This window comes from Centropristis striata, chromosome 21 (assembly GCF_030273125.1).
Source record: "Centropristis striata isolate RG_2023a ecotype Rhode Island chromosome 21, C.striata_1.0, whole genome shotgun sequence".
Taxonomy (NCBI): Eukaryota; Metazoa; Chordata; class Actinopteri; order Perciformes; family Serranidae; genus Centropristis; species Centropristis striata.
In genome coordinates, this window is record NC_081537.1 from 23,290,339 (window position 1) to 23,312,944 (window position 22,606).

A 22,606-nucleotide genomic window follows, 5' to 3' on the forward strand; every position below is an offset into this window, starting at 1 on the left:
CTGTAAAATGAACTTATTCATTTCCACGATTTACTGTTATGTGTGTAATGTTTGTGCTGTGACACATGAGGGCAGTGTGGACAAACTAAAAGCAGAAACATTGTAAACTGACTGAAATAAAGTCCAAATCTGACCACAGGTGTTTAGCAGAAGTATTGTCTGTGGTACTCACTTAAATATAAATAAAAATATAGGATATAGAAAAAGTAAATGTAACGCCTGAAACCCCCAAATCTCTAAATTCCCCAGTCTTGTGTTCAGTTACTCATTTACATTTAGTTACATTTCTATTTTTAGCACACAATTTTATTCATCTATTTTTATTTGTACACAAAGTTTGCATTTTACTTACTGCACAACTATTATTTATAATTTGTTATATATTAGTACTTTTTATTGTACTTTTTTTTTTGCTTCATCTCTTGATTTTTGCAATGCTTTTTTTTTTATATTTCACATTCTCTTACTATGTTATGTTAAATTTCTTGTGTTCGACCATGTGGAAACGCTGTTTTGAGTTGTGCATGTATAAATTGTTAAGCATTACACTCACCATTAGCATTATTCTTATTTTGTTTGCTCTTAATTTTATTTTATTCCCTATACACTTTTTAATTCACATTTCTTTATTTTTTATTTATTTATTCCTCATCTTATTTTATTCATTTTTTTTATCCTATAATTTCTATGGTCTTAATTTTTATTCCTACTAAACATTTTATGTTTATTCATATACATTTTTCATTTTTATTTATTAATTTTTTTTCCTATGTTTCCTAAATGTTTCCTATCATGTTTTATTCATTAGTAATTTTCTCATCATTTATCTTTATTCCATTTTTCTTCTTATTCTCACTGATTTTAATTACCTTTTTATATTCTTAGTATTATTATTATTAAACAGTCTATTTCAACACATCACGAGTCTTCGTGAAGCAGAACTGACTCGTCAGCTCTCCTCCTCAGGTCAGAGTTTCCTGAGAACAGCTGGGACTGAACGTTGATCCCCTCATGGTGGTTTCAGCCAGAGAGTCTGTGCAGCGTCCAGATAACCTCAGGATGCAACAGTTTTTCTGCACCAAGACGAGTTTAACAGAACTCGACGTCTCATGTGACCCAAACACTCAGCAGAACTTTAGAGTGGAAAAGCTGCAGCACCAAAGCTGAACAGTTTAATAAAAAGACAAAAAAAAGGAAGAAGGTGTAGTTTGATTTAATTTATTGTAGGTCGGCGTACAGTTTCTCGATCTGTGGCTGGAAGAGAGCTTTGAGCTCGGCTCTCTTGGCCTTCAGAGTCGGAGTCAGCAGGCCGTTCTCGATGGTGAACTGCTCCGGGTGCACGTACAAGTCCTTCACCTGCAGCACAGAGAGAGACAGAAGAGATTCAGTTCAAGATGCAAACTGAAAAAGCATGAAGAAGCAGTTTAAATTAAGTCTTTGGGGCTGATGAGATAGTGGAGGCAGAGGACAGACTGGAGGGGAATTCTGGTTTTGCTTTGCCTTGGTGTCACCTCAGGACTTTTCTTTGAACAGAAACGGCTCATTTCCACCACTAGATGGAGAGCTGAGTCATGCTGAGTGTGCAGCAGCAGAGATGCTGATAAACTCCCAGAGGTTTCTTAGGTGCTGAGTTACTTTAAAAAGTTGTCAAAATTGATAACATTTTGCAAGAATCAGCAGATAGGACAGCAGATGCATGCAAAGCTCGACACAAAATATTATACAGGTGCATCTCAATAAATTAGAATATCATAGAAAAGTTTATTTATGTCAGTAATTTCATTCAAAAAGTGGAAATAACACATTATATAGATCCATTACACACAGAATGAAACATTTCATGCCTTAATATATCTTATTTCTTCTAATTATAATGGTTATAGCTTACATTAAATAAATACCTAGAATTCCGTGTCTCAAAAAATATTACAAAAGACCAATTTTAAAAAGTATGTTTAATATGGAAATGTTGGCCTCTCAAAAGTATGTCCATCTATATGACTCAATACTTGGTTGGGGCTGTTTGACTTGAACTACGGAAATGGATTCTTCCATCATATTATAATGTATTGAGATGCACCTGTATTGTCTGGGAAAAAATATAAAATGCAATTACAAAACTTTGAGGAGAGCAGATGCATGCATACAACAACAGTATAATGCAACTTTCCTTTCAAGACAATCCAAAGTTAAAGTGCCTTCATCTTCTTTCTCTCTTCTATTGATGATGTAACACTTGTTCCTTATTCTTGAGCTTGCACATTTCTCCTCATTAGTGCAGCACAGTAAAAGCTTCATTTAGAGAATTTGTGATGATTCGTTACCTGCTCGAACGACTTGAGTCCTGCTTCTCGGCCCAGTTTGGTCATTTCTGAGAGAATGGCTTTCTTAATGGCCTTTAAAAAAAAGAAAGAAAAAAAGGTCATCATTGCAAGAAGTAGTCCAATAAAACTGACTTTACTTACAATTTTTTTTTTTCATGCTTTGAGTTTTGCAGAAAGCAAACAGGACTTGTGGTGGAAAGTAGCTGAACACATTTACTCAAGTACAAATATGATGTACTTGTACTTTTTGCTGGATTATTTCCATTTCCTGCAACTTTAAACTTCAACTCCACAAAAATTTGGAAGCAAATACCATCTTTGAATATTCTCTTTTTACTTCACCACTTCATGTATTTTACTGTTGTGACTTTAGTGATTCTCATTAACTGCCCAGCAAATTATAAAGCAAGGCTGCAAGTAATTATTTCTCATTATCGATTAAATGTAGAGATTATTTTCTAGATTTATCCAATCATTTTCACAAAAAAGTTTCTTAAAGTCAGATCTTTAAATGTCTTGTTTTGTTCATGAAATTCAGTGCAATATGATACAAAAATTGCAATTTTAGGCTTAAAAACAACATTTTTCAAATGTTTTTGCCTTAATTAAAATAGTTGACTACTTTGTTAGTTAAAATGTTGCAGCTCCATTTGATTTAAAGTGAGCTCCACATTTACCAGCTGCAACATTAGTGTTAAAATAGTCATGCATTAAAAATTATGATCCAATTATATATCAATATTCACACTTTGCATGCATCTTACTTTTTGTGCTTTATTGTACAGTTTTGATGCAAAACTAACTGTAGTATTTCTACTTTTGAGTGAAATATTTGAGCCCTTCTCCACACTGTGCTGTATCCTAGTGAGCCCAGATTTTCTGCCAGAAGTTTGTTTGTTTTCTGCACCATGAGAGAGAGAAAGTTCTCCCTGCACACAGGTGTGAGGAGACAGGAGACAGAAACTTTACTGTGTTTTTGCAGAGTTCTTCCACAGAGCCGTGACAGCCGAGATCCTTCGCAAAACCCGGCAGGACGTCTGGATCGGGCACCACGACGGCGATCAGGCAGGACTGAGGCACAGAGGGAGTCAGATCATCAGACAGAGAGAGAGAGAAGAGTGTACCGACTGTTTGTTCTGCAGAGACGCTGGTTGTACCTGCAGACTGTCTCCGTGCACGAACACCTGAGCCACCGGCCCGCTGCGCACGTACACGTTCTCGATCTTCTCCGGCGCGATGTACTCGCCCTGAGCTAGCTTAAAGATGTTCTTCTTCCGGTCGATGATCTTCAGAACGCCACTCTGTTGGAAAAAAGAAGCAGCGTCAAGAAGGTCACAAATGGATACTGAAAATATGTTTTTAAAGTATGATACTTTTGGAATAAAAATGAATATAATCGTAGGAAAAAAAAAGGCCCTTATAGTTCAGAACTTGCCTGAGAATCATCGTGTTTTAAGTTTTCTTCAGTATTAAAGTAATCCAGAGATAAAAGGTTTGAAAATTAGCAGCTAATCTACAAACAGGAATGACTCAATTCTGCAGACTCTTAATGTTAATTGTGTCAAATCCATGGTAAAGTTACTGTACTTTCTGTTTACTTTAGCCTCCAAATAATGGGAACCAAACCTAATTACAAAAATATTAGTGTTATTAACCCCCAAATAAAAGTAGTAGTACTGATTGAATAAATACAATAAAAGCAAATAAGGTAGTTTTCTTAATACTGTTTTTCCTCCAGCTCACCTGTTTAACTGTCAATCTGAATTCAGTAAATACTTGCTTTTAGACAGAATATTGAAAGTTATGCTTGCACTGCATCAAAATCTTGCAACCTGTCCTGACCCTGTTAGCAGAAATGTTTTTTGAATTTTTATATTTTCAAGCCGTTATGTGGCAGGGGTACTGGAATGTATTCTGCTTTTGTCTGCAGCTTCCATCAAGTGGTTGCTAGTCTAGTCTCAAAAAAACTATTGCACATTTTTAAAAACCTGTTTGTGCAAAAAGCATGAATCTTTGATCAAATAAAAAAGGTATAAAGTGATTCCTACAAGTAATAGGCAGAATACCATCAATCTAATTTAAGTTTCTTACATTTTAAATACATAACTTGTATTCCTTTACTTACCAGCCCTGCCTGGGAGAAAAAAAATCTCCATTTCTCTAAACCTTTTTCCAGTTATGAAACTCTTTAGTTCCACTGAACTTATCAACGACCTGCATCTGACCCGAGGCTCCGACCGCAATCTTCATTCTTCCCTTTCATGAGTTTGTGGTTTTATTTACTCAGTCGGCTCATAAACATGAAGCACAAAGAAAGAAAAGAGTACTTGGCCTTCTCTTATTGTATGTGTTCTGTTATTTACCGGAAGCCATTTTCCGATGTCTCCGGTGTGGAGCCATCCGTCTTCATCCAACGCCTCGGCAGTCTTCTCCGGGTCCTTCAGGTACCCCTTGAATACATTTCTGCCTTTAATACAAACCTGAAAGGACAAACCAACAGTATCACAGCCAGTTAATATTGCTACCCTCTGCATTTTATTTCACGATGTGTAATATATGTATGTAGAATATGATTCAGAACTTCAGAACCATCAAGTTATTTTAGAGCCTGATTTTCTCAAATAAAAGTAGTTGTAATAAATGAATACAAACACCATTAAAAGAAAATAAATTATACTAAAAACATTTAAAATAATCAAACAATAACTAACGATAATAGACAAGGTCAAACAATGTAATAAAAGTATTATATTATATATATAAGTATATTAAAGTAGTATATTAATTGAATAGAAAATTTAAATAAATAAAGAAAATAAATTATATTAAATTAATTTAAAATAATTAAACAATAACATTAATGATAATAGACAGTCAAATAATATAAAAAAGTAGTCATAATAATTGAATAAAAAATAAAATCAATAATAAATATAAATATATAAATTAACTAAATCAGAAAATAATAAATTAATTAAAAAGTATTACATTTAAAAGTAACATTAATTATAATAGACAAGGTCAAATAATAATAGTCGTAATAATTGAACAAAAAAAATTTATAAGAAAATTATATTGAATGAATTTAAAATAGTTAAACAACATTATTGATAACAGACTAGGTCAAATAACATAAAAAAGTAGTCATAATTGAATAAAACCTTAAATTAAAATAAAAAGAAAATGAAAAATAAATGTAAAAAACCCAATTAAACAACAATACACAAGCTCAAATATAAAATCTTCAATAATTTTTTACTCTGTTAGCTCATAGAAATCAACAATAAAAATAATTGTATTTATATCCTTTTTTTATATTTTTATCCTCCTCCAGCTTCCTTCCTCTCACCTCTCCTTCTCCATTTGAAGCGAAATAGTTCATTTCTTCAACATCCACCAGCTTCACAAAGTTACAAGGCAGCGGCGCCCCGACGTGACCTGAAAACATTCACAGATGCATAATAATTTACCATCTACAGTGTTTATCAAAACTGAAATTAATCTACATCAGGGATTCCCAAAGGGTGGTGCGTGGACCCCCAGGGGTGCATCAGCTGCCTCTAGAGGGCCGTGAGATGAAAAATGTAATGGCAGCCTAATAATTACACAATTACATTTTTTCACCCACACAATAAAGACGTGTAAATAAACATTTCCTTTGTAAAATCAAAAACTGTATAAAATGAATCAATAAATGCAGGCTATTCAAAATGCACTTCATCTTAAAATGAAGCGTAGAAGTTATCTTCTTCCATTTTTGCAACCTGTGTTATGACGTGGTTGTTCAGCTCCATGCTCATTTAAACTTGCTGCAATTTTTGTTCAACGTTCAAAATATTATAACATTTTCCCAAACTTATCTGCTTTCTGCCTCTGATCCTGAGCCTGTCATCATCCTCTTTGCTCTGTGGAAGCTTGCGCATAACTTTGTTGCATTATATTGAAAATGTGTCAGTGTTTCAGATTAATTCAAATACGATAGCGCATTGTTGTGATCATGATTATTTTATTATACGTGTGTTCTGGTCATTTGAGCATGATTAAACATGCTGCCTTTAATATGGCTATAAAAAACCTTATTGCATTTTGGTTTTTTTGAAGGTGTGGGGGATTGGGGGTGTGTCAACCCGGTTGGGACATAGAAGGGGGTGCACGGCTAAAAAACTTTGGGAACCGCTGATATACATTAAAACTGTGTTGTCCAAGTATTTATCGTATAATATATCCTTGTGCAGTAGCAGACAGAGGACCTTTCAGCTCTGTTTATGTGGCAGGTTTTTACTGTTTTAAAGCATTAAATGTGGGCCAGGTGAGGTCACCTGAGGTGGCGTCTCCCGGCGCAGTGAAGGTACAGCCGGCGGTGCACTCTGTCTGACCGTACGCCTCAAAGATCTGAAGAATCACACACACACACACACACACACACACACACACACACACAGGTTATCAGGACACTTTCAGCACCACGTACACACTGTTTTCCTCCCTGAAATAATGTTTGTTACCTGGCAGCCCAGCGAGGCTCTGAGGAAGTTGAGCACAGACGGAGAGATGGGCGCCGCCCCCGTCACCATGACCCGGACCCGTCCCCCCAGAGACTCCTGCAGGCAGTCAGCAGGTTTTACATTCAGAGGTTTGATGTTTTTATAATAATCAGCTGTTTGTTGTGACAGAAGCGGGTGTTTGTTCTGTACCTGGACTTTGTGGAAGATGAGTTTGTCCCAGATGCTGTTGTTCCTGATGATTCCCTGCTTCACTTCAGCAAACTTCCGATCCAGAGCGAAGTTCAGCAGCCGTTTCTTAAAGGGGGACGCGGCTCCGCTCTGAACCTGAGGACACACGCGCACGCACAGAGGTTTGGATCAAAATCTGCTTATTATTCTATACATTAATCCACTGATTGTTTGGTTTGCTAATATTCTGAGTGACAGCTTTACAATGTTTGCTTTGTCCAAAAATACTAAAATATATTTATATTTTATTTTAAATTATTATTCCAATTATTCTTATGTATTATTAAAATTATTCATTATTTTTCTTTTTCCAATTATTCTTATGTGTTGTTAAAATTATTTCAGTTATTTTTATTATTGCAATTATTCTTATGTATCATTACAATTATTCTTTTTTATTCAATTATTCTTAATTTTTTTAATTATTCAAATATATTATTCCAATAATTCTTATTATTCCAATTAGTCTTATTTATAATTTCAATTATTGTTATTTATTTTTTCCATTATTGTTATTATTCCAATTATTCTTATTTATTATTCCAATCATTGAAACAAGTTTTATTACAATTATTCTCATTTATTATGACAATTATTCTTATCCCAGTTATTCTTACGCCAATTATTCTTGTTATTAAAATTATTCTATTTATTCTTCCTATTCTTAAAATCGTAGTAGTAGTCTTTATTTTTATGTTTTTATTAATTAAAATAATTAAACAAAAAGCCGCAAATCTTTACATTTGTGAAAGTGGAACCATTAAATCTTTTAAAATAAAAAAATTAAAAAAATAAAAAAAATCTCTATATATATATATTTATTATTATTATTATTATTATTATTATTATTAATATTTTTTTTTTCTTTGTTTTCAAACATCTCCATTCATAAAGAAACTGAAGCATGTAAAGAAAAGACTGAACGCAGCTTGAGTAAGCACTTCCTCTGCTGGTGTTTACTATAGACTGTATAAAAATACTGACTTTGTCGTAGACGCGGTTCAGGAGTCGAGGCACGACGGGGAAGATGGTCGGCTTCAGAGTTTTCATGTCGTCAGGCAGAAGTCTGATGTCTCCCTGGAAGAATCCAACCTTCGCTCCGGCTCCGTACATCACCGTCTGCACGATATTAACCCCAAGAATCCTTCTTTAGTCTCATTTTAAATGCATGAATTAATTGTTTGTAAAAGGAATCTCACCTGCACGACTCTCTCGAACATGTGAGCTAACGGCAGGAAGGAGATGGAGATGTCCTCAGTGGACGGGACCACAGCAGACTGAGGGACAGACAGAGGAGCAGTTAGTAATAACACTTAATAATAGTGAATGTAAAATAATTTAATGGGTATTAAACGCACCTCAAAGCATTTGATGACTCCTGCAGCGTCAGAGACCACGTTCTCATGAGTCAGCATCGCTCCCTTCGGGTTTCCTGAGGAAGAGAAGAGAAATATTTTAACTTTTATTTTTAGAATGAAAAGTGATTTGAACCAAGTTAAAAAAAAGATTAGCTTCATTTTGTGCACGTGTGCGCTGCCTAGGAAGTAATTGTTACAATTGCAAAGTTCAAATTTTTTTTGAGACACTAAATTTTAGGTCTTCAGGGGGCGTTCCCGGTGGCACACCTGGTACCACAGAGGCCCAGTCCTCGTAAGCGGGCGGCCCGGGTTCGAATCCGGCTCGGAGCCCTTTCCCGCATGTCTTCCCCTCTGTCTCCCCTTTCACTCTCAATATCTCTCTCTCTCAATAAAGCTACAAAATGCCCAAAAAATATCTTTAAAAAAAAAAAAAAAACATTTTAGGTCTTCATTAAATGTAAGCCATAATCATCACAATAAGAATAAATTAAATAAATGAAGACATGGAATGTTTTGTTCAGTGTGTAATGGATCTATAACATAAATAGGAGAAAAAATATGTGAGTTTTCTTTTTAAATGAAGGAGTGCTGCAATGTGCAAGTTCGCATTTATATGAGCAATGTGCAAGATAATGTCAGGTTACTGTGCAATCATTTAATAGTTGTTGAAATATTAACATCATGGAGGCACTACAGCAGAAGTTTGATGAAAGTTTTGGGGGATTTATCTTCTGGGAATCATGAACGTCTGCATAAGATTTTCTGAGAATTCATCTAATAGTTGTTAAATTGTTTCAGTCAGGACCAGAGTGGCCCATGTTGCATTCTGTGCCACCACATGTTTGATTGAAACCTCCTGCAGCAGAGGATTATTCTCTTCTTACGGTTATGAAACAGAATGATTACCTGTGGTGCCACTGGTGAAGCAAACAATGCTGAGGTCGTCTGGCTTCGGAGGCTGTCGGGGGAAAACGAGATCATCACAACAGCTTGTTTCAGCTCAAGAAAATGGATTATGGAATGTATCGGAATGAAACTTACAATTGGCTTTTGAAGATTACTCTTGCCCAGAGCCTGCAGAGACACAAAACAAGCATGTTTTAGATCATGTAGGAGCTTCTTCCAACAGTAAACAGTGTAGTTTGAGCGTGCATTACCTCCAGGTCCTGCAGCAGCACCACCTCCACGCCACACTGGGCTCCTCGCTCCACCAGCTCAGGGCTGAACGGGTCCATGATCACGATGGTTTTCAGGACTGGAGTCTGGCCCTTCTCCAGGTTCTGCAGCAGAGTTTCTGCTTTCTTTTGGTTGTCACAGATTACTGTGGAGATCTCAGCTGAACAAAGAACATTTCAGCTGCATTAACACTTAAACTGGCTTTATAAACGTTGGTTCAGGTGCAAGAAACACAGATTTTATAGTTGTCTGTATCTGTGCCAGTAGGTTGTATGTGTTTATGTATGAATGCATGTTTATGTCACGTGTGTCAACAATAGATTGTTTATGAATAATTGTCTGGCAAATCATCCAATAGTGCACATTTTAAAAGCAAATAAGCAAAGAGCTAAAAGGAAAAACATTAAAAATGGGTCTTTGTAATCGTTACAGATCTCTGGTTTTGTGACTTTTTGGTCATTTTGGTTCTGTGTGTGTCTTTGCAGCTTTTTTGCATCTCTGTAGTTATTTTGAGTCTCTGTCTTTGGATCTGTTTTGCATCTTCGTAGTCTGTGTGTTTGTACTCCTTTCGAGTCTCTTTGTTCTTGTTTTGTCTTTGTTTTGTTTTTGTGTTTTTGTAGCCTTTGAGTCTCTTCACAACTTTTTTGAGTCTCCATGTAGTCATTCTGGTCTTTTTGCAGTCATTTTGTGTCCAATTCTGATCCCTGTCTAGTTGTTTTGAGTCTCTGTGTGTGACTTTGCAGCTTTTTTTAATCTCTGTAATTGTTTTAAGTCCCTTTGGATCGATTCTCGCCTCTTTGCATCTTCTTACGGAAGCACATTGCATTCACTGGATAAAAAAAAAATAGACACCTTATCTCATAATTACCAGATCTTTTCTCATAATTACGAGATCTTTTCTCGTAATTATGAGATCCTCGTAAGATAAAGAAAAAGGAAACGTCTGTAAATCCTGTCTCAGTGGCAATGATGGCGCTATCGCAGTTAATCTGCTACTACTACCTTCTCGGTTTGAGACACTGGGAAGTACTGATGTTTCTTAGAAATGAGGATGGTATTAATATTAGTATGTCAACACTGCGCAGGCATCTCAAGTCGTTAGGACTGTTCAGGCGGAAAGCCCAGTCTGACGTGCAGTGTGTGGTTTGGGTGAAGTGGTGAAAGTAGCAGAAGCACTAAAGTTAACATGCCCCGTTTTCGTGTTTTTGTTACATGCCCATATAATTTCGTCGGGATTGAACTATGTTTCGTTTGGGTGGCAATGCTTGGTAGCGGCTTTTAGCTGAGTTTCTCCCCATCATTTTGATATGCTACCTGTTAGGATTGGTGCTTCTTAGCAGACACTGTTCGTCTGTATTGTGCATGCATCTCACGCTGTCACCCGTAAGGGGGACTCTCGCTTTTGATCTCGTAATTATGAGATCCTGATCTCATAATTACGAGATCAGGATCTCATAATTACGAGAAAAGATCTCGTAATTATGAGAAAAGATCTCGTAATTATGAGATAAGGTATCTATTTTTTTTTATCCAGTGAATGCAATTCGCTTCCGTATCTTCTTGCATCATCGTTTGTAGCTTTTCTGGGTCTCTCCACAACTGTGGTCAACAGAGTCTCGTAGTAAATCTGGTCTTTTTGCAGTCCTTTTAAAATTGCTTTGCAGCGGTTATGAGTTGTTTTGGTCTCTTTCTAGTCTAGACTGTCTTTTTGTACTTGTGTTAGGAAGCTTTTTTCATGATCCTACAACATGCAACTGTTGGACTCAGCACAAATGTAACACTGAGGTCTGTGTGTATTTCAGGAACAGGATCATGCTGATCATGAAAGAACTCAGGAACTTGAAACTGTTGTTAAGCTTTAGGAGCCTTCAAAGTAGAAAAAAAGTGTGGCCCTGAGCCACAACAATATAAGATCTCCTGTTCTGTATTCTTCATTCTTCTTCATTGAATAAGCTTGTGTGCACGTCACTTCTCCACTTCAAACCACAGCAACAACAAATCATGTCATTTGTAGTACATTTTGCAGAAGGCCTCTGTAGTTGTTACACATCATTGGTTTTGAGTTTCTTGTACTGATTTTGTGTCCATTTGTAGTCATTTTGAGTCTCTTTGTGTGCATCTTTTGATCCATTTAGTCATTTTGTTTGTAGTCTGTTTGAGTCTCTATGATTCATTATACAGGTTTTGTGTCCATTTCTAGTCATTTTGCATCTCTTTGTTGTTTTGGGCATCTTTGTGATCGCTTTTGTCGGTCAATATGTGTCTCTTTGTGTGACATTTTGTAGCAGAAGGCCTCTGTAGTAGTTACACATCTCTGGTTTTGAGTTTCTGTACTGGTCTTGTGTTCATTTGTAGTCCTTTCAAGTCTCTTTGTACTTGTTTTTGTCAGCGTGTCTTCGTAGCCTTTTTGAATCTCTTTACGGTCCTTATAAATGTCTTTGCAGTTGACTCTCTGCAGTCGTTTTAACCCATTGACGCCGGGAAAGCATTACCGCATTTCTACCATTAAAGCCGGGAGCGCTGTTGCGTCAATCTAAGGGCCGGGACAGCGGATATGTCATTTTGTTGTATTTGTATTTTTTTCCACCTATTATCGGTCCCCTGGCCAATGAAATGCATCAGAACATGATCAGAATACATGCGGGAGTGTCGCAATGCAACATCGGACTTTTCCAGAACTTATAAATCATGGAGGAAGACGACTATAGCGGAGGAGCTCAGCAGTAAGTGACGGAATATGAAAACAGCGCCGATCATTTAATTGCTGATCCGGACTTTGAACCCTCGGAACCAATCGACCGGCATTTATGAATGAGGAATATGTTTTTAGACGACATATTTTCACCAAAGAACAGACAGATTTGTGGCCATCTGGAGATAATATTATTAATAATATATTAATATTAATAATAATAATAGGCTAATTTATTGTGATGATGATATAAGAAATCATGACTGTTTATGTCTTATATTACTTTATGCGTCGTTGAGTACCCTGAAAAGTGCAATATATAAAATGTATTATTATTATTTATTATTATTATGATAAAACATTTTTTTATTAGAGTAGGCTAATGAGAACTATGTCTATTTCTTCCAATGGTCATATCATGTTTGCATCTTGCTAATGGGCATGTATTAGTATTATGCATAGGATTTTTTTATTCAGACAAATGTAACATTTGCTGAGTTTGTTGATTTTTAAAAAAAATGTATTGAAGGTTTGGACAAATAAACGTAAACGCTTTCGTATGAAAGCCACGGGTATAAGCTCTCAAATACTTTTTGAATTTCATTTTTATCTGCTACAGAGGCTGAAAAATCTATTATTTAGTAGGTGTTGAATTTCCAGAAAAACTTCAGGTTTTAGGGTGCCATTTGAAAATCGCCCATAGGTTTTCCAGGCATTTTTTTCCAGGCGCTTTAGGCCTTAATGGGTTAAGTGATTAAACTGGTTGTTTGTCCATTTCTCAGCATTTTGCATTGCATTTGCATTTGTAGTTGTTTTAATCTCTTTGTTGCCACTTTATGTTCCTTTGCAGTCATTTTGCATCCCTTGATGGTCGGTATCTGTCTCTTTGTATGACATTTTATAGCAGAAGGTCTCTGTTTCCCTGCAGGACAAGCAAGTTCAGTAACCCATTCATGATTATGATGCAAGAAAATGCATTGATTCGCGGTGAATCTGTTGATGTTTTAGTTTTAGTACAGGTAATAACAGGATTTATCAGCAGACCTACTGTAATAATCTTGCTCTTGGCCTTGTGATAAATTCTCCAGATGTGAATCACGTAATCAGAAGCAGACAGGTTGGAGGGGCGGGTGTGGTTAATAGGTGAGAAGAGATTAGAGCTCGCTCGACACAGATCCCTGCTGGGACTGAGTTACTGGACTCTGTAATTAGCAGCATTAAGAGTGTGAGAGAAGCTCCAATTACCTCTGTCGATAATGAACACCAGAGCTTCGGGGCCCAGGGTGTCGTACAGGGGGACCGCCACCATGGAGTAGGTGTAGCAGGCCAGCTCGCCAATAATCCACTAAACAGAGACAGCTTTAAAATCATGTTCAAGTATTAAAAAAAAGTGCCAAGACATCAACACTCACCTCGGGTCTGTTCTGAGCAAAGATGCCAATAAAAGTGTCCGAGTTCGGCTTGAGGCCTTTGAAGAGCAGCCCTGAGCCTAGCTGCTCCGCTCGGTCAGACACCTGCAGGAACAAGTGGAGGAAAGGTCAGCGGGAGGTCACAGCAGGTCGTCTTTAACATGTTTTTAACCGTGGTTTTACCTGTCTGTACTTCAGCCACTGGTACGGCTTCCCTGGTTTCCTGAAGCCCAAACACGGCCCGTTTCCTGCAGATAATAACACGTCATACATCCTGAATTTATAGTAACAACTTCACAGCGAGACATCCAGATGTACAACAGAAAATGTATTAAACCTTATTTCATTGATATTAATATTTTGGACGATTTATGTTTTCAGTTTGGCAGCAGGACGACAAAAAAAACTGCAGACTTGATTTTCACAAAACTTGAAAGCATCAAGCATCGTCCAGGAAAACCCAGGAAACTTTGGAGTTGATCCAAATCATGGGATAGGTAAGAATTATTTTACATTTGGTTAACATTGCAAGAAAAAGTATTTGTGCACTAAAGTTTATTTGGATTCCGATTAGCCACTACAAAGGTCGCAGCTCCCTTCCTGGGATCCAAATAAGAAATCATTACATCAGAAAATCTTAAAAAAAAGTAAAAAGTTACATAAATACACCATTGCTCAAAAGTTACACTCAGATTGTCGACTCTCCTCCATCACCTCAGCTCCTCAACATGCATCAGACTCTTCGGAACTCAGATCTGTATTTGTGTGGTCTTCTTTGGTGGTGAAAGTTTTTATTGGAACTGTTTGCAGGTGACAACGGGAAAGTCTAGTATACAGAAGAAACACTAACAGAAGTCTGGTAGCATGCAGAAGAGACATTAAAGGAGTCACCTGAAACCTTCAGGCCCCTCTGAAAGACTTCGTAGAGCGTCTTGGCGTCTTTGTGGTAATACGACGTCAGGTTGTTGTTGTCGGCGAGCAGCGCGGTCTTCCTCGCTCCATCCTGAGGACACAGAGCTCAGTCAGTAAGAGAACCATTAACTTAATTAACCATTAACTGATAAACCTCTCTCCCTCCCATTACCTTGATGCCCAGAGACTGCTTCTTGAGGTCGACGCCGCTGCGCAGCGGGCTGGGTCGTGTGTTCAGGTAGACGAGGGCGGCGGCGGCGAGGGCGAACAGCGAGATGATGGCCGTGGTCGGGAGGGGAGAGAACAGCACCTGGAGCAGGAAGTCCATGGTGCACGGTCTGCAGGAAACAAGATGTAGTCATGTAGCACTTTCAGCCTGAAACTCCTGAACAACACATTTAAAGCTACAAGGAGAATTTAACTGCTTATGAAACAGTTTCAGCTTCATTCTGACGACTCTGTTGCTTCCTCAAAGCTCCACGATATCACACATGAATTATACTTCCACAGCTTAGGTTTAATTGGTGACTCTAAATTGCCCGTAGGAGTGAATGAGAGCGTAATTGTCTGTCTCTATGTGTCAGCCCTGTGATAGGTTATTATCAAGAAAACCCTGGAAAATTTCTAGATATCAGCTATTTTTGTTCTTATCATTATATTTGTCCAAACAAATGTACCTTTAGTTGTGCCAGGCATTAAAATAAACAAGAAATTTAAGAAAAAGGGTGGTGTCTAATAGTTTTTTCTGACTATATTTTGATTTTTTTTTTTTTTACAAAAGGCTTCATAGTATCTCTGCATCTTGGGTTTGCTCAGCACTACATCCTTTTTCATTTTTCTTGTTGCTGTTTCGGTCATCGCAGTGTCTGAAATATTTTAGGTACACCTTGTGAAGGGCCAATGTCCAGTAGCACTGTGCCCTGTGATAGATTATTATCAAGAAAACCCTGGAAAATTTCTAGATATCAGCTATTTTTGTTGTTATCATTATATTTGTCCAAACGAATGTACCTTTAGTTGTACCAGCCATTGAAATGAACAAGAAAATGAAGAAAAGAGGTGATCTAATCATTTTTTCCATGACTGTAGGCTACATCAGATTTATTTTGAAGGAAATGCATGAAGGATCTCTGATATATTCTCGGTCTTGTGAGAAGTCCTTGGCTGCAAAGAGACTATCTGCTTTAAACTATAGATTCCTGTTATGCATTGATCTCTCCTCGCTGCTGCTCTTTATATTGTCTCTGTAATAACTTGAGGTCAAAGTCAACACCGCTTGTAAAACAGTTATTGATAATCACTCAAGATAGAGTGGAAGCCCTCAGAGACACCGTGATAGCAGCCTCTGATTATTTACACTCACTGTGAAACTGAAGCTGATCAAAAGCAGGTCAGAAGGTGAAACTAATGCAGCTTTTTAAACATATTATTCATGAACTTCTCTGGACCTTTGAGGCAGTTTTGTGACCTGTGTCATGACTTTAGCACAGCGAGGTCGAGGTTTATTATTTTATGAGAACACACTAAAGACTCTTGCACATTTTATGGCATTTGTGTTGCAATTAACAGTTTAAAGTCGACGTAATGAGGCAGAAAGTAAAGGATGTCGCAAGTGTGAAACATCAATGTGGCGAAAATAATGACTCACATAAAAGTTATTGTTACTTCTGCAGAGGTGAGATTTAAATTAAACGTTAAATCAAGTTTACATGAAGAGATTTATCCTAAATAAATACATTTACATGCAGAACTGTACTGTATTTCACCTTTTTACAAACTAATATTGGTCTTTTTCACGCAACTACATTTATTTAAAGGTGATTTAGTTACTTTGCACATTCAGATTATTTATGCCACAATATAAATACACTAAGTATATTATATTAACCATATTAGTTTAATCTTTCCAAAAGAATATAAAGTAATGCAATTTAAATTCCATGATCCATGTTTACAAGCTACAACATTAATAACATATCAAAATATCTTTTCTTTAATACTTATACTTTTTTGTACTATAAAAATATTTATATTATACATTGCATGTATTTTATTGCTTATATTTTTGTAGTTTTATGCATCTTTGATTGTTTCCCATATTCTGAACTTTTGTTTTTCTTGTTTTATTGACGCTGTGTGAAATAATGTAGAATATGCACATGCTGCAGAAAGTCATAAAAATTAAAATAACTTGCCAGGTTTACTCATTTCAATTAGATACAGTAGTTTCATGCATTTCTTACAGTCTTTTCACCTCAGTTTTATTTGATTTAATCACATAAAGTGTACTTTTTTTGTTTTATGTTAGATGTAAATGTTATGTTATTAAAATGAGTAAACCTGAAACAATTTCTCTGAGTGTATAGAAATGTTTTGGCCACTGTTAAAAACACATTAGACAGAAATCGATTATTATTAACTCCCTTCTCTCCTACCTGCTGCTGGTCCACTCAGGTGTCCACTCTGCTCTCAGTTGGCACACAGGTGTGAGTGTGAGTGCAGCAGATCCCCGTCCTCTGCTCTGAAGGGAGAAACACTGAATGAGAAGTCATAAAAAAAACAATCAGACGGAGTTCAAGTGGACTTTGAATCTAACCAACACTGATAAAGAAACAGACAAGAAACAGCCTTAAGGTTGAAATTCAGAAGATTTTGGTTGTTTGATGCCATTAAGACAAAATTTTAAGCAGTTAACAGTTTACATACACCAAACTTCCCAGTTTCAGTCCTATCTACATTTACTCTGAAGGTTTTTACAGCAAGGTTTTCATTTATCATTCATAGCCTGATTTATACAACATTTTATTCCTAAAAAATGGCTAAAATTGACTTTTTGGACAGTATTTTCTGATTTATGGAGTGTAAAAACTTTTGGCTCTAATATGTTAACAAAATGAAACAATAACTTTGTACAGTAAGTACAGTATTCAGATACTTTACTGCAGTAAAAGTACTAATACCACACTGTGAAATGACTCCACTACAGTTAAAGTCCTGCATCCAAAACTTACTGAAGGAAAAGTACAAAGGTATCAAAATGTAGTTAAAGCATCAAAAAGTAAAAGTACTTATTTTGCAGAATGACCACAATCAGATTGTTTTATAGATTAAAAGTATTATTAATTATTGCTGCATTTATGTCAGCACAATTTTTAACAACGTAATATACTTTTTATGAAGTTTAATTAAAAAAATGTCTAATCACAAGTTAAATTTCAACCTGAAAAGTAACTAAAGCTGGCAGCTAAATGCAGTGGAGTAGAAGTATAAAGCTAGAAGTGAAGTACTTCTTAATTGTACTTCAGTTCAGTAGTTGAGTAAATAATAAAAGTACATTTACTCAACATTTAAGTTACTAGTATTTTCCCTTGGATATATTATTGTATTATTATTATTATTATTGATACATTTATGTAAGGAGCTTTTTTTTTAATCTTCCTAATATAGTATGTGTATATTAGTCGTATATGAGGTTTTATTTTTAGTGTCTAATCACTTTTAATTTACCATGTTTTTTATGTGAAATCTCGACCTGAAAAGTAACTAAAGCTGTCGAAAAATGTGCCTCAAAATGCAGTGTAGTAGAAGTATAAACTTACAAGTAAAGTACAAGAACTTGATTAAGTAATAATGTACATTTACTCAAGATTTAAGTTTCTAGTATTTTCCCTTGAAGATGGAAATAAAGTGTCGCAAAAAAGTGGAAACTCATGCATTTCATTTTTTTTTTTTTTTTGATAAAATAAATCATGATCTTCCGGGCTGGAACGTTACAGTAAAATGAAAATAGAAACGGAGACACAGAACAGCGGCAGACGAGCGACTCCGCTGTTCTGTGAGGTAAAATTAATGATTTTGTCAAAGGAGTCTGTTGGCTTTGAGGAGAGTAAAGATAACGTTGGGACAGGACAGGGCTGTCTGAGGGCACGGCAAAGTGAAAATAACAACATAAAACCCAAGAGCCAAGAGTTATCACTTACACTTTATCTGAGAGTGTCAGCAGAAGACCAAGCTGCTGCAGCGGATGAAAGGTCGACCGTGTTATCTGCTGTATATCGAGATCAAAGTCCTCGCATTTCAACAACAAAACCTCACAATTCTCTCACAGCGCGTTGAAGTTATAGCAGCTTTAATAAGTGCAGCATTTCAGCACAAGATTCTTCAGAAAAATTCTCCAAAAAGTGCAGCCTCAAACACAACAATTGACTCAAAAACTGAACATTAAAACCATCCTCAATAAAATAAATATGTTTTTACATCTCGTGATTAATCTGTGTAGTCGATTTTTAATATTTACTTTTGTTCAGGTCACAAACTTGTGAAGCAGACTGTTTCTGAACTGCGAGTGATAAGAAAAGTTAAAGCACTTTAAAAAAAAGGTGCTATATAAAGAAATAACTTTATATAACACCGTTCAAAACTGAGTTAAAAAGTGCTTCATAAACAAATCACAAAATATATATATTTTTAAAAAGTAAAAAAAAAACATGAATAAAGTTAAATAAAAATTATATTATATATTATAAATAAAAAATATAATAAAATGTAATTTGTAGGAGGTTGTTTTTTTTGCTTTTCACAGTTTCACAGTCTGAAATGGTCCATCCATATATTTCAAATTGTAAAAACATACACTACCGCTCAAAAGTTTGGAGTCACTTAGAAATGCCCTTATTTTGTATAGATAAGGACATTTTTTCTAAATGAAAACAACAGACATAGAGTCTAGACATTGTTAATGTGGTAAATGACTATTAAAGGTGGAAACGGCTGATTTTCTCATTAAATATCTCTTATATATTGTCCTGTGTTCCAGTGGCACATTGTGTTAATCCACGTTTATAGTGTTGAAAGGCTCATTGATCATTAAAACCTGTGCAGAAAACTGTTTTGTGCTGATTTGAGAAGGACTAAAATTACATTACATGTCATTTAGCTGACGCTTTTGTCCAAACCGACTTACAATAAGTGAAATGATCCTTCCTCAGGCTAGCTGAGTCTAGAGGTAAAGTTGGAGATTTCTGCAGGTTAAAATGATTTTTTCTACCCTTGTCAGTGTTTGTTTTCATGGGAAAAAACAGACATTTTCTGGGTGAGCCCAAACTTTTGAGCTCTAGTGTATACAAGACAAGACATCGTAAAAGTACAACTCAAGAAAACTGAAAACTTTCACCTAACCTAAACAATACATTTCATAAAACTTGCAATACAACAAATGCTTGTAACATTTAAAGTAATCAACTGAGGAAGTTTTATAATTATATATTTTAGTTAAATAGGTGAGACAAACATACAAAATTTTAAGATTTTGCACAATTTCAAAACATCTAAAATACAATGTAGTTTTACTTTTTAATTTTTAAGTTTTAATTTTACTACAATTTGTCTATTTGCGTCTGCTGATTCCTTCTAAATTCACTCAATTTACCATTAGATAGTGCCTCATTTGTATATTTAACATGTCAGAAAATTTAAATAATACACAAAATGTATAAATGTAAAGAATTTCCCTAACAAAAGTATTTTTTTTTTATCCAGAAACCACGAGCACTTACATACACAACTCAAGAAAACTGTGTAATCAAATCTCTCCTCAGGATGAGAAGCAGCTCACCGACCGGAGAAAAGCTTCGTTCACAACCTTGGCAACACTTGGGACAAAAGACTTCTTTTGTCCAGATTTCTATTATGTGCTTTCTATAACATCTCCCTGAAGGCAAAAGTTCGACATCAATACAAATAACGTCTCCATTAGTAGAAACCCGTGCATGCCATTGTGTTTGTGCTTGAATTCAAAATATGAGAAAACTTTGTTGAAAATCTGTTGGAGTTGTTCTTTCAACATGGCTCTTTGTCCTCAAGCTCTCAGACAAATGCTTTTGTTTTTAAGTCTGATTATATAAACTGGGTGACATACATAAAACATATATATATGAACTACAGTGAGGCTTTATGTATTCACTCAGTGCTGTGTGGCTGGTTGGTTTGTGCAGGACAGCGATCTGCAGCTAAAGGTTCATTAGGAGAAGCTTTGAGGTTACCTGGTGGGATTAGCGGAGTGGGCTGGGGCCAGGCTGAGCACAGATCTCCTGGGGAGGGAGGAAAAAGAAAAAGCAGCTGCTGAAGCCAGAAACACCACTAATGCATGACCTGCACACCTGTGGTCATTAGCACCTTAACGTGCACACAGGTGTGTGAAGTTCTCTCTGCAGCGAGCAAGGCTCAACCTGCCTCATGTGGCTCTCCCAGGAGGAGCAGCACACTTCTCACCTGCAGATTTTCTATCCGTCTTAATTAAATTAGCCAACACATTCTTTTAGGCATCATAAACATTGTTTTTTTCATGCACAATTTTAAGATTTTGCACCATTTTGCTTCCATAACACGTCTTCTTCAAGATTAGTGGAAAGAAAACACATTTACTACATTTTGCATCTGCAGATTTTCCTGAAATTGATATTAATATTTAAACTTTACATTTCAGAAAACTTTACTGTTTAATGTATATCTATTAGTATTATTTTATTTTATTAGTATTATTTTTTTACCCTATTCTTCTGTAGTGTCTTTACAATTGCATTTACGATACAATGAAGCTAAAAAAAAAAAGCTTCCTCAAAGGGGGGAGATTTCAAAACATCTAAAATAAAATTAAGTTTTACCACATTTTGTCTATTTCGCGTCTGCAGACTTCACCTAAATTCATGAAAGATAGCATTAGATAGAACCTCATTTGCATGTACATATATGAAAACACAATATATATAACACAATGTATATATGTAAAGAATTTCCCTAATAAAAGTAGTAGTAGTAGATCCAGAAATCTACACTTCAGCAGCATTTACATACACCAAACTTCCCAGTTTCAGTCCCATCTACATCTGAAGGGGTTTTTCATTTATCAGTCACAGCCTGATTTATACAATGTTTTATTCCTAAAAAACTAGGCGAAAATTGACTTCTTGGGCAGTATTTTTTTGATTTATGGAGAGATTTAAAAAAAAATCCCTGTATAAAAACTTTTGACTCTAATATGTTAACAAAATGATACAAGAATTTTGAACCTGAATTTATCAAATGCTCAGATTTGTGTACTGGATATGATGCAAATTCTATAAGATAACAACTAATTTACATATTTAAACATGATCAATTGGAGTGTCCTGATCTGTGGTTAATAAAATCATCATCATATTATCTTTCTCATTTACTCAAGTACAGTATTCAGATCTGTTACTGCTGTAAAAGCACTAATATCAAAATGTGAAATTACTTCACTATAAGTAAAAGTCTTGCGTTAAAAACTTACTAAAGTAAAACTTACTTAAACTTAAAGTATCAAAAGTAAAAGTACTGGTCATGGAAAAAGGACCCACTCAGATTGTTTTATTTATTCTAAATATATTATTGGATTATTATTATTGATGCATTTAGGTAAACAGTGTTATAATTTTGTTATGGTAGAGCTCATTTTAACTATTTAATATACTGTTATGAGGTTAAATTAAAATAAATGTCTAATAACATTGAATTAATCACATTTTTTATGTGAAATCTCGACCTGAAAAGTAACTAAAGCTGTCAGCTCAATGTAGAGGATTAAAAAGTGCAATATTGGCCTCAAAATGTAGTGAAGTAGAAGCATAAAGTTACATAAAATGGGAATAGTCAAGTGAGGTAAAATTAAAATAAATGTCTTATAACTTTGAACGTTTCATTTTTTTTACTGTTAAAAAGTACATTATTTGCCTCTCAAGTGCAGTAGAAGTAAAATGCATATTCACACTTTGGTTTTGAAACCTTTACTCACATATGAGCTTTACAAGGACACTCACAAAGAGATCCTTTTTATTGTAAGCATTGCACAGTTAGTCATAAACGTTCTCCTGCTGTGAAAAGAAGTCCTTGCTTGCCTCAGGTGAACACAAGAATTGGGCCTTGGATTTAATACACTTCAACAAAAATTAGAGATGTTCTCTCAGCTTGACTCGGTCTCGTG

At 35.6% G+C, this 22,606-nt stretch overlaps 1 protein-coding gene across 2 annotated transcripts; it reads right to left on the minus strand.

Moving 5' to 3' along the window:
* Positions 1–1,202: 1,202 nt before the first annotated feature.
* On the minus strand, positions 1,203–20,710 carry acsl5 (acyl-CoA synthetase long chain family member 5). Of its 2 annotated transcripts, XM_059324401.1 has the most exons (22): positions 20,646–20,710; positions 17,040–17,125; positions 14,777–14,942; positions 14,584–14,695; positions 13,876–13,940; positions 13,696–13,797; positions 13,529–13,628; positions 9,573–9,751; positions 9,457–9,489; positions 9,322–9,373; positions 8,416–8,489; positions 8,257–8,334; positions 8,042–8,176; positions 7,019–7,153; positions 6,830–6,925; positions 6,644–6,716; positions 5,674–5,762; positions 4,688–4,804; positions 3,482–3,625; positions 3,294–3,395; positions 2,325–2,396; positions 1,203–1,356 (listed from the first exon to the last, which is right to left on the minus strand). In XM_059324401.1, exons 3-22 carry the CDS (start codon positions 14,930–14,932, stop codon positions 1,219–1,221), a joined length of 2,052 nt encoding a protein of 683 aa, XP_059180384.1. In that variant the 5' UTR covers positions 14,933–14,942; positions 17,040–17,125; positions 20,646–20,710; the 3' UTR covers positions 1,203–1,218. The 2 variants fall into 2 exon arrangements, with proteins under 2 accessions (XP_059180384.1, XP_059180385.1); XM_059324402.1 differs by lacking the exon at positions 20,646–20,710 and having other exon boundaries at positions 17,040–17,133.
* Between the last annotated feature and the right edge of the window lie 1,896 nt (positions 20,711–22,606).